This window comes from Vigna unguiculata, chromosome 4 (assembly GCF_037176805.1).
Source record: "Vigna unguiculata cultivar grain cowpea cultivar isolate G323 ecotype 2 chromosome 4, ASM3717680v1, whole genome shotgun sequence".
NCBI classification, from domain to species: Eukaryota; Viridiplantae; Streptophyta; class Magnoliopsida; order Fabales; family Fabaceae; genus Vigna; species Vigna unguiculata.
Genome location: NC_140795.1, coordinates 12,938,438 through 12,954,192, shown reverse-complemented (window position 1 = coordinate 12,954,192; position 15,755 = coordinate 12,938,438). Strand labels below are relative to the sequence as shown.

The 15,755-nt window shown below is 37.1% G+C and overlaps 3 protein-coding genes and 1 pseudogene across 3 annotated transcripts; 3 read left to right on the top strand and 1 right to left on the bottom strand.

The window, feature by feature from the left end:
- Nucleotides 1-807: 807 nt before the first annotated feature.
- LOC114181512 (UPF0481 protein At3g47200-like) lies at nt 808-2,890 on the top strand. The gene is made up of 2 exons (XM_028067984.2): nt 808-1,537; nt 1,973-2,890. The coding sequence occupies exons 1-2, from the start codon at nt 888-890 to the stop codon at nt 2,745-2,747; spliced, it is 1,425 nt and encodes a 474-aa protein (XP_027923785.1). The 5' UTR covers nt 808-887; the 3' UTR covers nt 2,748-2,890.
- Nucleotides 2,891-3,144: 254 nt separating this feature from the next.
- LOC114181513 (uncharacterized) lies at nt 3,145-7,031 on the top strand. Its single transcript, XM_085672254.1, has 10 exons — nt 3,145-4,618; nt 4,700-4,825; nt 4,946-5,457; nt 5,541-5,622; nt 5,820-5,909; nt 5,989-6,111; nt 6,195-6,323; nt 6,405-6,505; nt 6,599-6,689; nt 6,779-7,031. The coding sequence occupies exons 3-10, from the start codon at nt 5,129-5,131 to the stop codon at nt 6,803-6,805; spliced, it is 972 nt and encodes a 323-aa protein (XP_085528380.1). The 5' UTR covers nt 3,145-4,618; nt 4,700-4,825; nt 4,946-5,128; the 3' UTR covers nt 6,806-7,031.
- A 3,365-nt stretch (nt 7,032-10,396) lies between these two features.
- Nucleotides 10,397-11,504, bottom strand: LOC146886814 (uncharacterized). The gene is made up of 5 exons (XM_085671887.1): nt 11,261-11,504; nt 11,046-11,182; nt 10,871-10,972; nt 10,700-10,768; nt 10,397-10,594 (listed from the first exon to the last, which is right to left on the bottom strand). Exons 1-5 carry the CDS (start codon nt 11,502-11,504, stop codon nt 10,397-10,399), a joined length of 750 nt encoding a protein of 249 aa, XP_085528013.1.
- A 718-nt stretch (nt 11,505-12,222) lies between these two features.
- On the top strand, nt 12,223-14,661 carry LOC114180501 (protein FAR-RED IMPAIRED RESPONSE 1-like; annotated as a pseudogene).
- Nucleotides 14,662-15,755: the final 1,094 nt, after the last annotated feature.

Below are 15,755 nucleotides of genomic sequence, written 5' to 3'. Positions count from 1 at the left end.
GAATCTATTCATACTTGAAATACTAGCAAAGCACAATGAATCCACTTTTACATGCCTTTTTCACAGCAATTTCTCACTATTCATTCCAAACTTGAAACATTCACAAAGCTAAAAAGCATCAAGTACTATGTCTCCTTCTTTACCCCAAGAATCATATCCACAACTATAGACTCAAAGTACTTTCAGCTTTTCTTATTCCTCATTGTTTTTTGCATGTTAAATCTACACACTACCTAGAAACCATTATTCAGATAAGGCAATATGTATATTCCTCAATTTCTGAATTCATAATGGAAGAATCTAGGTACGAAAACGTGTAAATTTATTAGTTTAAAATTTTACTATGAAAGTTATTTTAGACTTTTATACGAATTTAATTCAGGTCTTTCTTTTTTTTTAAGAATTTTCTCTATAATGATACGTGAAATTCAAGTTTGAGATCGGAGAAAAAGTTGGTCATTTATGATACTTGAATTTAGATTATGTATTTATGTATGATAATTTATAATCGATATTTATTAATGAAAACGGTAGTATTTTTGTGATAACAATAATTTATAGTTTTTTATTTTGATTATTTTTAATATATATAATTTTAATTTATATTCAAATATTATATATTTATTATGTTTTAAGAATTTTTATATTTTTTTGATATGTATATATATTAGATCTTACTATTTTTAAAATAAATGCACGTATTTACATATCGTATCTTGTACGTATATTATATCTGTGTATGATAGTCGTGGAAAATTCTTCTTTTACTTAGTAATTTCTTACTATTTAAAGTGCATTAGCATGAACTATTTTCGTGAACAACTTTACTTGTCTAGAACACGACAAATACCCACCAAACCAATACTACAATAGCATCATTGCACAACATGAGTGAGACACCATTCCTGAACAGGAACTTTAGTGAACTAGAAAAGGCAAAGGAAAGACCACAAAATACAGTTCCAAAGATACAAAAGGTAGCACATTATCTCCGAGATCGAAAGCATTCGAAGAAGCATTACTCTCCCAGGTTGGTTTCTATTGGTCCAATCCATCATGGTGAACCGAACCTGGAGCTGGGAGAAAAATACAAACTTATGTGGGCAGCAAAGTACCTTGAACGCACCAACCAAGATGCTGAAACTCTGTATCGAAAGTTTGCATCACACGTCAAACAATTCAAACAACGGTATGCTGAGGATGTCATCAGAGACTTCCGTGGTGACGATGAAAACCTCTCGTGGGTGCTATTTGTGGATGGCTGTTCTCTGCTACAAATCTTGGACAAGGGAAACCTTAGTCATCCCGAAGACTTGAATGTTAAGGTTGACCAACTGGTTCTTGTGTGGCAGGATGTGCTTCTGTTAGAGAACCAGCTTCCCTATGAAGTGCTTAAACTCTTGTCAGGCCACCAGAATGATGACACACTGGTTAACAGCATGAACAATTTTCTTAAGTGCCACCATTTGTCACCAAATAGATCAGAGCAAAGACGAAAAATTCATGGCGCGAGCAAGTTTAAGAAAAATGAAGACAGGTACACATAATTTTCTGTCTCAAATCTCTCACAGTTTGTATTTCTAATATTTAGAAATTCCAAGTCGACTAGATATACAACTAATATATAAAGTTTAAATTTTATCTTACAAATTGGTTTTATAGAGTAAAATTTCACTTCTTAACGTACTCTTAAAGTCATGAATTAAAGTCTACTTTAACAAAATTGATTATTTGTTAATCTATTGTTTTAGCAGTTGTCTAGTTGCTATTAAACCACACATTAATGTTTAATTCTGCTTTGAAATATATATGTTTTAACGTGATAGGAATGTGTTAGAAGTTCTACATCAATTAGAGATAAAGTCAATTTATGATATATAAATTGATATAAACATCACTTTACAAACTGATTTTGTAGAATTGAATTAAACTGCATTTCATTGATACACAAATATTATATCTTGTTTTTCAGAACATTGGATGAAGATGGGGACACAAGCGTTTATGTGAGGAGTGAAGACTCCCTTCGTCAAGAACACATAATAGACATAAGCAAGGACTCACCTTTTCATCTTCTGGATCAGCTTCGCAGGTACATCCTCGACGACGCTCAAAAGGAACCCCACCATCGGAAAGGTGACGCACAAAAGGGGAAAAAGAAGAAGAAAAAAAACGAAGATTTGGACATGACAACATACAGGAACATAGAGGAGCTGAAAGCAGCAGGGATTAAACTGAAGGTACAAAAATCACGCAGACTCAGAGATATTTCCTTCTCTTATCGGTGGATGTGGCTTCGTGCTGAACTCACACTTCCAGAGATCACAGTTGATGACACAACAGCTCCTACTTTTCACAACCTGATAGCGTATGAGATGTGTCCAGATTTTGAGAACAAGTTCGAGATTAGTTCCTTTGTGGCTTTCATGGACTCCCTCATCGACCACCCTGAGGATGTGAAGGAGCTGAGATCAGCGAAGGTTCTCCACAATTCACTTGGGAGTGATGAAGAAGTGGCGAAACTCTTCAACACTATAAGTACTGACTTGGTGCCTAACAGTGAGAGCTATTTAGGTGTTAGACGGAAAATTGAAAAGCATTATAGGAAGAGACACAGAGCATGGCTTGCTCTTGGTTATCATACTTATTTCAACAACCCTTGGTCAATCATTGCTTTCCTTGCTGCTCTTCTTGCTCTGGTTCTCACTTTCATCCAAACTTGGTTTGCTATTCACCCTGTTTGTTGAAATTTCTTTTCTAGTTAGTTGTCCATTTCTTTCACAAGATTTACATTATGCGTTTGGTATTGTTTTCTAATCACAATTACGAGTTCTGTTTCTGATTCATGTATTCGAAAAAAGTTTATATTAAAATTTATCAATCTGTGTTCTATATTTTTTTACGAAAATGATATTTGAACATAAGAATCGAACTCAATTTTGACATGGGTGACGTGACACCTTTTTTTAATTTTTTTTAACGTTTTTTAAATCAAAGAGAAGCCATGGTCACGTGCGCGTTGGTTATTCTTTTTGCCAAAAGTAAAGCAGACGTGGAGAGAGAAAGTGTCCCAAAATTTGTAGAGTGATCGTGAGACAGGGAGGGAGAAAGTCAGAGGAAGTGGGGGGACAGTTTCTGGAAGTCGGAGGAGAGGCCAAAACACCGTGAGAAAGTTGGCGGAAAGGCGGCGACAGCGTGAGCAACTCGAAGGAAAGGCGGAGACAGGGTGATGAAGTGTGTGGAAAGGTGAAGGCAGCGTGAGGAAGTCGGCGGAACAGCGGAGAGAGACTGAGATAGTCGGAGGAAGTCGAGACAGAGAAGTTGCGGTGTTACAGAAGCGAGGCTGGAGGCGGTGACCGTGAGAGGACACACCTGCGACAGCGACGATAGCGGAGGGGATCGAATGCAGTGGAAGCGAGTCGACGACAACGACAACCAACCTACCGGAAGCCGTTCCGCAACACTGTTTTAGTGTAAGGTTCGTGTTTTAGAACGTCACCAATCGAAAAGGTTTAATCTTTGGGGGAAAAACGTTTAATTTTTTTTTCAAGTTTGGTGCAACATTGTTTGACAGAGTCGTTGGTATATTCTGGTTTGCATTGTGGTGTCGTTTTGTAGTCTTAATTTTGTAGTGGCATGTTGTGGTGTTTGACAATGTTGTGCGTTTGGAGAACACCAAAATTTTTCATAGCAGCACATTTGGGGGTTTTTTAATATTATGGTGGCCGAATGTTACTGAGTTATGGTTGGATATGGAAAATAGGAATTTTTTATGTTTCAGGGGCTGGGCTTTGGTGTTTGATATTGTTGTTATTGTTTGTTATTTTTGGAATTTTTTTTGGTTTCTGTAATTATTTGATACTATGTCTTTCAAGGATGGCAGGTAAAGGACAATCTGATGAGAAGGTATTCACATCACACTTTTATGAATTGGTTGTTATCATTATTTGGGTATGATTTTTAAATAAGTTATAATTTATGTATTTTGATTGAATGTTAGTGTCGGTTGCGGACCTTTTGTTACACGAAGTACATTGTTCAAATTAACGGCTTGCTTTTGGATAGCCATCGTGCAAGGCTACAAGATACACCATTCCAATGGTGTTTGCAGATAGTGAAACCGTTCCAAATATGTAATCCCCTTATGCTGGAGATGCTGAAGCGATGGTTACCGGCTCAGGAATCTTTTCGTGTCATGCAACGGTGTATTCCATTAAGTTGTGGTGATATCTCCATGTTCTTAGGATTGGGTGGTGTTGGGGTGGATGTGGAATTTGAAAAAAATATATATGGTGTTGTGGGGTCAGTTATGAAAGATAAATTACCAACAGTTGAAAATGTTATTAATGTCATTAAGAGTTTGTTAGAGGGTGAGTTTGTTCATGTTGATAATGTTTGCCGATTGTATATTTTAGTTTGTTTTGCTGTCCTATACTTCCCTAGGAATTCAAGAACTATTTGTAATATTCCGTTCAGTGTTTTAGACAATATAGATAGGTTGTCCACTTACAACTGGGGTAAAGCAGTCCATACGTATCTGGTAAAAAGTTTAAGTCGTGCCTTTTTGGCACTTGGTCAAACGAAAATCTGCTTAAGCGGCTCAACAATAGTTTTGCAGGTACAAAGAACTTCATTTACTGATTATTACTGATTTTTAGAATATATAAATTGATGAGATTTACAAATTTCTATTTTGTAGTTGTGGGCCATAAAACGGCTTCGATTATGTGCGTCAGATGCAGAGATTGTTTTTCCACGAATTTTGGGCTAGACGGACTTTCAATTAAAGAGAAGACGCGTTGAGAAGTTATTTCAAGAGACCCATGTATAAGTGCCTACCATTTTTACTTTATAAAAATGTTAATTATATTTGCCTACCATTTTTACTTTATGAAAATGTTAATTATATTTGAGCACTAATCTGTTAGGTTATTTGTTCATTTAGATTTTTTTGAAATGGAGGTTGAGAGAAGAAGACCATGACAATGAAATTATTCGAGAAGCCTTGCAACTTGGACATGAAGGGCAATCTAAAAAAGCGCATGTAGATAACAAGGCTGCGTCGACGCAAGACTTGTTAAAGAAGCTGCGAAAACATGGAAGACGACTACGGAAGTTGAAGAAGCACATGACGGAATTGCGTGAAGAAATATTGTCTAGATCTTATGTAGGGGATGAAGAAGATGGAGAAAATGTTGACGAGAAGGGTGCAGAAGGTCTACACAAAGAAGCCGATGTTGAGGTTGAGGTTGAACAGCGTGATCAGGAGGATGAAATTGGTGAACGTCTTCATAAAGGTTTTGATTTGAACTCCGAATCTGATGTTGAACAGTTTGGGGAGGTTTTAGCACTTCAAGTGATTGCTCCATATGATCCACAACAGCCATCATTTGATTCATTAGGGGTTGACTTGATGAAGTTGTACCACACTGTTACTTATGCCCGTACTCTTTATAGGTATTATTAATCAATTTTTTGTGACATGTATGAAAATGATTAAACAAAGCATGAAATTTGTTACTGACAGACTTAAACTGTAGGTTGGTGGCCAATATAAATGGCCAAATTTTGGGTACCTCTAAATGCTCTGGTTTTGCTCCTGGCAAAATGGTGGACAATATGGTAAGAACTATTTTTTGTATTTCTAATTGTATGACAGTGAGTTGCTGATGTTGGGGACCCAATGCTTTGTGATGAATAAATAATTTGAAAATCTGAAGACCAAAATTTATGTAGTCAGTCCCCATGTAATATCATAGCAGTCCCCATGAAATTAATTTCATATTCATTTGCCTGATTTGGTGAATCCTTTTGTGTAGGTTGTTTTGTTCGGTGCAAGCACAATGATGTACTTTCAACGACGTAAATATGGTCATGTCAAGCGAGTAGCTTTCAATCCGTTATATGCGGTACAACAACTTAATGTTTGGTTACGAATGACTTAGCTTTATTTGAGTTAGAAATAAGTAATGTCACTTTTGATTGTAGAGTCATGTTCTTAACGACTCACGAAGGATGAAGATTAATAGACGGCAATGGACATTGAAAGACTATGAGGCTTACTTTCGTGCAGGATTGATTTCTGTGGAGGATATTGTGGATGCTGATTTTGTGAGATTCCTCTTCATATATGTAATTTTTGCTGCATATTTAATAATTTCCAAGTTAAGTGATACATTTATTATTTGATGCAGTTGTTTGCCCCGATGGTGCATGAAGGTCATTGGTGGTGCTATGCTGTAAATTGTCAACAGAAGAAGCTTTATGTCTTGGATTCAATTGGACATTCCAATAAAAATCGCAAAAGAGTAGATAATGCCATTGTAAGCACTACAAATGTTCAATACACGTTTTGTATTTGTTGTCATAAAAGTTAATTTTATTGATTTCATGATTGATTGTAGGCTTATAATATGGGATTGCTTTTTGGTATGCTGTTGAAATGTGGTGATGAATATCTAATCTTTGAAGCAGAATGCCAGAATACTCCTATTCAACCAAACTTGTATGTGTTTTCATTTATACAATCTAAATGCGTTGTTCTTCCATGTTTTGTCTGAATTTGTGATGAGGAATGTATTTATTTGGGTTGATGTAGGTATGACTGTGGGATTATTGTTCTTCAAATGATGGAGTTGTGGGATGGTCAGAAGAAATTTGATGGCAATACCATGCCTGACTACACCAATGTAAGTTACAGGACATTTAAGTTGTTACTTTTGACTTTGTGTATTATATTGTCATTTATGGAGTTGGAATTTTAATATTTGTTATGCAGGACCAACTACAACAGATTAGGCAGTAATACATATGGAAATGGATTTTAGATGTAGACAACATTCAGAGGCAAGATGTGCTGCAGTATTATGACTTGTTAGTTAGACGTTAGGGTTTGGTTAACATTTGACCTCATACTGACATTGAATGTGAACAACAAGATTGAATTTAACTTTTTGTGTTGTAATGAAGTACATGAATGTACAAAATTGTTATGTAGATCCCTGTAATTATTTGATGGGTCCCCTCTTTAACCTGACTGTTGGTCTTGTGTGCTTCATTACAAAATGTTAAGACTCTGTATTTATGTTTTAATTACTGGAATGTGACAGTGCACTTTAGCAGGCCATTTCCATTTAATGGGGTTAATTTTTTCATTACGTTATTGGGAATGTGTACCATTTAGGAACTGATATTTAAGGTCATTCACACAAAGGTGAGGTGATGATGTTCTTGTTTTTAATTACGAAATTATGCAGACCAAAAACGTTCCCACCGCTCCCCATATAATTTAACACCGATCCCCACCTCTGGAAGGAGTAATTTATTTGATTTCATTGGATATGCATCCAAGGAAAGGATGTGAGGTCTTCATGTTGTTGACCTTGGGGTGGGTCTTCCATTTTGTATTTGTAATTGTGAAGACCAAAACGTTGTGTACCACTCCCCATTTAATTTCATAGCACTCCCCATGTCTGGGAGGGTTTGTTTGTTTGTTTACTTGGCTATGCGTCCTTGGAAGGAACACAAACCATTTTTCAGCCCTTAGACACTTTCATTTATTTTTATTTTCACGTGTGTGAGTTCATGATGTTGTTATCCTTGTGGTGGGTGTTTGAAATTTTTTTTTAAATTGAGAAGACCAAAATCTTTTGTACCACTCCCCACTTAATTTCACAGCACTCCCCACCTGTAGAAGGAGATATTTTATTTTAATTTTGTTGGATATGTCTCCAAGGAAAGGAGAGAAACCCATTCTAGCCCTAACTGACTTTCATTTCATTATATGTACATGTGTGTGAGGTCACGGTGTAGTTGACCTTGTGGCGGGTCTTCCATTTTAAATATTTAAATGTGAATACCAAAATCTTGTGAACCACTCCCCACCTAATTTGACAGCACTCCCCACCTCTGGAAGGAGATTTTTTTTAAAATTTTTTGGAGATGCATTAAAGGAAAGGAGGCAAACCCATTCCAGCCCTTACTTACTTTCATTTCATTTTATGTATATGTATGTGAGGTCATGATGTGGTTGTCCTTGTGGTGGGTGTTTGAAATTTTTTTTTTAAATTAGGAAGACCAAAATCTTTTGTACCACTCCCCACTTAATTTCACAGCACTCCCCACCACTGGAAGGAGATATTTTATTTTAATTTTGTTGGATATGTCTCCAAGGAAAGGAGAGAAACCCATTCCAGCACTAACTGACTTTCATTTCATTATATGTACATGTGCGTGAGGTCACGGTGTAGTTGACCTTGTGGTGGGTCTTCCATTTTAAATATTTAAATGTGAATACCAGAATCTTGTGAACCACTGCCCACCTAATTTGACATCACTCCCCACCTTTCGAAGGAGATTTTGTTTAAAATTTTTTACATATGCATTGAAGGAAAGGAGACGAATCCATTCCAGCCATTACTTACTTTCATTTCATTTTATTTATATGTATGTGAGGTCATGATGTGGTTGTCCTTGTGGTGGGTGTTTGAAATTTTTTTTTAAATTGGGAAGACCAAAATCTTTTGTACCACTCCCCACTTAATTTCACAGCACTGCCCACCACTGGAAGGAGATATTTTATTTTAATTTTGTTGGATAAGTCTCCAAGGAAAGGAGAGAAACCCATTCCAGCCCTAACTGACTTTCATTTCATTATATGTACATGTGTGTGAGGTCACGGTGTAGTTGACCTTGTGATGGGTCTTCCATTTTAAATATTTAAATGTGAATACCAGAATTTTGTGAACCACTCCCCACCTAATTTGACAGCACTCCCCACCTCTGGAAGGAGATTTTTTTTTAAATTTTTTACATATGCATTGCAGGAAAGGAGACAAATCCATTCCAGCCATTACTTACTTTCATTTCATTTTATGTATATGTATGTGAGGTCATGATGTCGTTGTCCTTGTGGTGGGTGTTTGATTTTTTTTTTTAAATTGGGAAGACCAAAATCTTTTGTACCACTCCCCACTTAATTTCACAGCACTGCCCACCACTGGAAGGAGATATTTTATTTTAATTTTGTTGGATATGTCTCCAAGGAAAGGAGAGAAACCCATTCCAGCCCTAACTGACTTTCATTTCATTATATGTACATGTGTGTGAGGTCACGGTGTAGTTGACCTTGTGGTGGGTCTTCCATTTTAAATATTTAAATGTGAATACCAGAATGTTGTGAACCACTCCCCACCTAATTTGACAGCACTCCCCACCTCTGGAAGGAGATTTTTTTTTAAATTTTTTACATATGCATTGAAGGAAAGGAGACAAATCCATTCCAGCCCTTACTTACTTTCATTTCATTTTATGTATATGTATGTGAGGTCATGATGTGGTTGTCCTTGTGGTGGGTGTTTGAATTTTTTTTTTTAAATTGGGAAGACCAAAATCTTTTGTACCACTCCCCACTTAATTTCACAGCACTCCCCACGTCTGGATGAAGATATTTTATTTTAATTTTGTTGGATATGTCTCCAAGGAAAGGAGAGAAACCCATTCCAGACCTAATTCACTTCCATTTCATTTTATGTACATGTGTGTGAGGTCACGATTTAGTTCACCTTGTGGTGGGTCTTCCATTTTAAATATTTAAATGTGAATACCAGAATCTTGTGAACCACTCCCCACCTCTGGAAGGAGATTTTTTTTAAAATTTTTTGGAGATGCATTAAAGGAAAGGAGGCAAACCCATTCCAGCCCTTACTTACTTTCATTTCATTTTATGTATATGTATGTGAGGTCATGGTGTGGTTGTCCTTGTGGTGGGTGTTTGAAATTTTTTTTTAAATTGGGAAGACCAAAATCTTTTGTACCACTCCCCACTTAATTTCGCAGCACTCCCCACCTCTGGAAGGAGATATTTTATTTTAAATTTATTGGATATGCATCCAAGGAGAGGAGACAAACTCATTCCAGCCCTAATTCACTTCCATTAATTCATTTCTCATGAATGCGAGGTCACGATGTTGTTGCCCTTGTGGTGGATCTTCCATTTTTATTTCTTATTCGTGAGGACCAAAAACCTGTATACCACTCCCCATTTAATTTGCGAGCAGTCCCCCCCTCTGGGAGGAGATATATTTATAAATTTATTGGATATGCCTCGTTGGAAGAAAGGGAAACCCCATTCCAGCCCTTAGTCACTTTCATTATGTTCATCACATTACGGTGCGTGTTAAATGATGTATGACCTTATAATGTTGAAAGAAGTTAGAAGCAAAAATATTTATTCTTTTGTTAAAATTGGTCTTCAATAACATAACATAGTGAACATAGTCAACAGTAGTGGTGGTCCTTTGTGGTTTACCACATAATCGTTAAAACAAAAAACACATAAGAACATGTAAACAACAAACTAAATACATCTTAAATAATATAACCCCATGTTTTACATTTAATCATCAACATTTTGGGAAGGTTCAATGTTGGAGGAGGTCTCCCCAATGTGAGCAACAGACTGAGTGGACGGATTGACAAATTTTTTTAATATCTCCTGAACCTTTGGATCAAGTGATGGATGAGGCTCAATGAGTGGCTTCATTGTGGCTTGGACTAGTTCATCCGTGGGTTCACAAATGTCTGCTTTGAATATCTAGTTCTCAAAAAAGGCGTTTCTCCATATTAATGACCAAAGTTATTAGGAAACGAAAACATTTAGTAGGAGTAATGTCAAGTTCTTTCTAATTGGGAAGAGTACCTTCACAATGTTGCGGACAATGATGTTTAGGTAGCAAATTTGATGTCTATGACCAAAAGTCGCAACTTGCTATGAACAACTACAGAACGTTAGTATGACAAGGATATAAAGCAATCGAATCCCATGTTAAACAACACTTTATTAAATATGTGTGATGCAAACTTGACTTACAGTGTTCAGAAGTAAAACTGCTCCAACAGTAAGATCTCTCCCATATTCTGGATGAAGAAGTACTTTCTGATGCACACTTGCCCAAACGGTGCCAGTAGGGTCCTGTTCTTGGAAAGGATAAAATGAGTAGAACAATTTGTTTCCAATACATATTATTTGTGTTAAAACATGATACCTTCACACATATCTGCATATCGCCTAGTCCATTTGGGTTGCACTGTTTGACAATGCATGCTACGAAAGGAAGTATACCAGTTCTGTCACAACTTCCTAAGTGTGCACTATTGTTAATGTCTCCGTCCTTAACCAGGCCTGTGAATGAAAATTGCCATGAGTGTTTCGCTCATATTCATAACGACAACAAATTGATGTTCACTACAACATATGTACCATGGAACTTTATGAATTTCTCTGCCCATAACCATGCATTTGATTTGAAATCCCTCTCATAACTTGCAACAGTAATAGACTGTGCAAATTCTTGGGTGCTTTGTGCGTGTTCTGAACCACGGTTAATGATAGCTGCCTGGACATTTCCTGCTGGCCCAGGAATAAGGGTTGTTGATGAATTACATTTTTGGAGGAAAGATGCCAAATCTTCTTCCTCTACATCAAGCCCCTTCCACGGTTCCATTGCAACTGAGAAAAGTTAAAATTTTAAATATTTCAATTCACAAATGCGCAGTTTTGCAAACCATTCGTGTAAAATTAATGATGTACCACTATAATGCGACAATGAAAGAGTTCATCACTTACCTCCTATATTCCACCGTAACCCAACAAAAAAACACTCTTTTTATGGTTGCATAAGTAGTGGGCCGCGGGGTCCATTATATGGAAAAAGTTGTTCATGGTGATATGTCCATAATACCCTTGCTTTTCTTCCTCAGTAAGTTTAATCGTCATTAATGTTTTGTCTCCTGTTCCATCGCCAACCCTTTAACTTCTCCCCAACCCCCTTACCTAACAGAAGTTAATGCAGAGTTATGGTGGGAGCTTGGACATTAAAGGCACGCAGGTTGGCAGGCATCGTTGAATGGTGTTTGGAGCTGCACAGTCGTCCTCATTGAATATCGTAACCTTCCATTCCAAGTAAGTGCATATTACAACTTGAGAAAAAAAAATTTCTGTCTGAAAAAAAAAATTTGATGTCCGCATTAATTATGAAACTTCATTGCACTTGGGTTGTTGTTTTCAAACATTGCAGACACGTTTACGTTCTATGTTTCCTACGGTTTGAATCAATTTTGAATGTCATACATGGCCACTAACTATTTTTCTTTTTTGATGAAATAATGAATATATGTAGTATTCACATTGGCAGGTATCCTATTAACCAAATAACAGTAGTAATGGAGCCCTTTCCATCACTTGATGATATTTGCATGGGTGAAGCCATTCCTGTCCAATCCTCGCATGAACTGAATGAAGATATAAATAGTAACAACCCACATGACGTCAACGAAGATGAAATTGTTCCAAAAGTCCATATGTGTTTTGATACATTGGACGCTGTGAAGGTGTTTTACAGAAATTTTGCTATACAAAGTGGGTTTGGAGTTAGGATCAAAATTTCACTACGGGGTTCGGACAATGAAATCAACTACATAAAGTTAGTATGTTCGCGTGAAGGAAATTACATTTCTGCCATACCCACAGAATTGAAGACCGTGCCAAGTCAAAAAAAATAGTGCAAAGCAGGTATAACTGTTGAGAAGAAGGAAGGGAAATGGTACATAAGGAGTGTTGTCACTGATCATAGTCATGACATAAGTCCGCAGAAGTCTAGGCTAATACGTGGCAACCGTAAAGTAAACATGCATGCTAGGCAAACTGTTGACATCAACGACGAAGCCGGTGTTAGGATCAACAAAAGTTTTCGATCACTGGTTTGTGAGGCCGGTGGATATGATAACATAACCTTCATTGAGCGGGATGTTCGCAACTACATTGGTAAACAAAGAAGGTCATTGTGCAAGGATGGGGATGGCCAAGCGTTGCTTCGACACTTCTCACAGATGAGAGAATTGAACAACAACTTCTTCTTCGATATAGACATGGACGAAAATAACAGAATATGTCTTTTGGGCCGATGCAAGGAGTAGAGCTGCATGCGAAGATTTTGGTGATGTGGTGTCATTTGACACAACGTACTTAACAAACAAATATGACATGCCATTTGCGCCTTTCGTGGGTGTCAATCATCATGGGCAGTCAATTTTGTTAGGTTGCGGCCTTGTTTCTTGTGAGGACACAAGTACGTTTGTCTGGCTTTTTGAGTGTTGGCGTCGATACATGTCCAATATTGAACCTCATGGTATCGTTACTGACCAGTGTAAGGCAATGATGAACGCAATTAAAGTTGTATTTCCTAACACAAAACATAGGTGGTGTTTGTGGCACATCATGAAAAAGGTTCCTGAAAAATTGCAAGGGTACACAAACTACAAATCTATGAAGATGGAATTGAAGAAACTTGTGTACGATTCCATCTATATTAATGACTTTCAGTTAGGGTGGGTGGATTTTATTACTAGGTATGACTTGAATGCAAATGAATGGTTGTGTACGTTGTATGATGAGAGACATCGTTGGGTTCCTTGCTATTTGAAAAGTCATTTCTGGGCTGGAATGTCAACCACACAAAGGAGTGAAGGCATGAATGCATTTTTTGATGGATTCATCAACTCTAGCACAACCTTGCAACAATTTGTCGTACAGTACGACAATGCATTAAGACAAAAGGCAGAAAAGGAGTTTGAAGCGGACTTCGCATCTGCGAATACAACTATTGCATATGGCTCTCAATCACCGATTGAAAGACAATTTCAATTAGAATACACACACGCCAAATTTAGTGAGGTACAAAATAAATTTAGGGGTAAGATGAATTGCTTCGTGAAGAGTGTATCAAAAGATGAAATTGTTTGGAAGTATATCGTCAAGGAAGAGTGGATGTGGAATGGCCAGAAAAACCACAGAATGCACAACTTGAAACTCGATTCAGTTACAACAAATATTGAATACAGTTGTTTGTTGTTTGAGTTTAGAGGCATATTGTGTCGCCACAGCTTCTTGGTACTGGGACAAGAAGACATTGAATTTGTAGCCGATAAGTATGTCCTCCGACGTTGGTCAAAAAATGTGCGAAGGAGACACAGTCTCGTAAATGCGGGCTACAATAAAAGTACTGACGACCCGCGAATGCAAAGGTACCAAGTATTGTGTAAGACTTTTTATGATATAGCTGAGGTTGCTTGTGACTCTGAGAATACAACAAAACAGTTATGTGATGAACTCCACCTCATAGCAAAGTCATTAGGGGTCCCAACCGAACCAATGCAATGTGTAGCATCGAACGGAGTTGGGTGCCAAACCAGTAATGATGTTACTCCATCTGCAACCAACAGCGGAATGGTTCTAAGCCCAATTCATGTTAAGAGGAAAGGAAGACCACGTTCAAACAGACTGCAGTCAACTGTGGAGAAAATATGTAGGAGGAGGAAAACAAACGCGTCTAAAAATAAGGCTTTAAGAACTACAATGGTAAAATCATATTATTTTATAAAAGTCAAAATATTATGTTTCCATTAATCACTGCAAGTAACTGTTGTTTCTATTTTTAATAGGACATTTCCAACTTTGATGCAACGCCGGACCATCAGCATGTCTCCTTTGAATGCCCACCGTTAATGAACACACCCATTCCTAATACTGGATTTATGTCTTTGTTGACATCTGTCGAGTCTGACTTTGGAAACACTCAAATTTCTTCAACAACCCACATTTGAAAAAGAAATTTAGGTAGGTCCACCAAGGTGACGTACATATACTATGTGGTGGTAAAGGGATGTTTTTGTCGCCAAACTAATATGACTGTTCTGTTATGCATAGATAGTTCATTTTGGAAATGCACCTCCCATATTTTATCTTTACTACCACATAGGTTTTGCCGCACATGAGATGCACAAACATAATATGACTAAAGTCTTGTTGTTTGTGAATGACATGTGTGTAAAAGGATGGTGATTTCATATTGTAATGGTTACTCCATTTAATGAAATATTATTTCGTTCAACGTTTATGATATTATTTATTCCAATTACATGAGTAATTAATTAGCTTAATTTCATTTCTTTATGCAATAAATTAATTGTTGTCTGTTACCATTCTGATTACCTTAACGGATACAAATTAAGTGGCCAATATTAACGTTCTTGCGACGCACTAAATGATGACGTCCAAGACACCCTTGTGGGGGAACCCAATGTTCAACTACCACCGCCTAATATTAAATTTACATTCACCATTCAAACCTAGTGCTGCGTCACCTACCAATCTGCCTCCTTCTTCCACCTGTCCTCAACCACCATAATTTAATGCTTTTAATGTGACGTTTTGTGACATACCACCTTCCCTCATCTCTCAAATAGGCCAACAAAGAACGCAAACATCACGCCCAACCCAATATTATGGAATCGACTGGTTCGTGCAGTATTGGCGATATTACTGTTCGTGAATCATCTCCTACTGCAACCAAAGTGCTGTGGACCTTCACCAAGATTAACATACATGACCAGGTGCATGGTACCCTTTATTTTGACACTGTGTTTACATACATTTCCATTATTTGACATATAACCTTTATGAATTTCAATGTAGTTGTTTGCTCATGTTGATCGACATTTTACTGCGGCATTTGAAAATGAATTGACCCACCAATGTTCTTATTTTCTCAATCATATTCAAAACTATTAATATCCATGGATTGAAAATACAATGGGTAACCTTATTGTTGATTATCTGAGCAGGACTTGAATGTTGATTTTGCTGAGGTCATCAAGAGCCTTGACATGGACGTGATATATCTAGTTGGACGTCGAAG

Excerpts from the sequence above, each read along its gene's own strand:
- LOC146886814 (XM_085671887.1), bottom strand. The coding sequence starts at position 11,504 with ATGGAACCGTGGAAGGGGCTTGATGTAGAGGAAGAAGATTTGGCATCT. Across the intron at positions 11,183-11,260 it reads GAAATTCATAAAGTTCCATG|GCCTGGTTAAGGACGGAGAC; the intron begins GTACATATGTTG and ends TTTCATTCACAG. Across the intron at positions 10,769-10,870 it reads CAGTTTTACTTCTGAACACT|CAAGTTGCGACTTTTGGTCA; the intron begins GTAAGTCAAGTT and ends AGTTGTTCATAG.
- LOC114181513 (XM_085672254.1), top strand. The coding sequence starts at position 5,129 with ATGACGGAATTGCGTGAAGAAATATTGTCTAGATCTTATGTAGGGGAT. Across the intron at positions 5,458-5,540 it reads TATGCCCGTACTCTTTATAG|GTTGGTGGCCAATATAAATG; the intron begins GTATTATTAATC and ends CTTAAACTGTAG. Across the intron at positions 5,623-5,819 it reads GCAAAATGGTGGACAATATG|GTTGTTTTGTTCGGTGCAAG; the intron begins GTAAGAACTATT and ends CCTTTTGTGTAG.
- LOC114181512 (XM_028067984.2), top strand. The coding sequence starts at position 888 with ATGAGTGAGACACCATTCCTGAACAGGAACTTTAGTGAACTAGAAAAG. Across the intron at positions 1,538-1,972 it reads TTTAAGAAAAATGAAGACAG|AACATTGGATGAAGATGGGG; the intron begins GTACACATAATT and ends CTTGTTTTTCAG.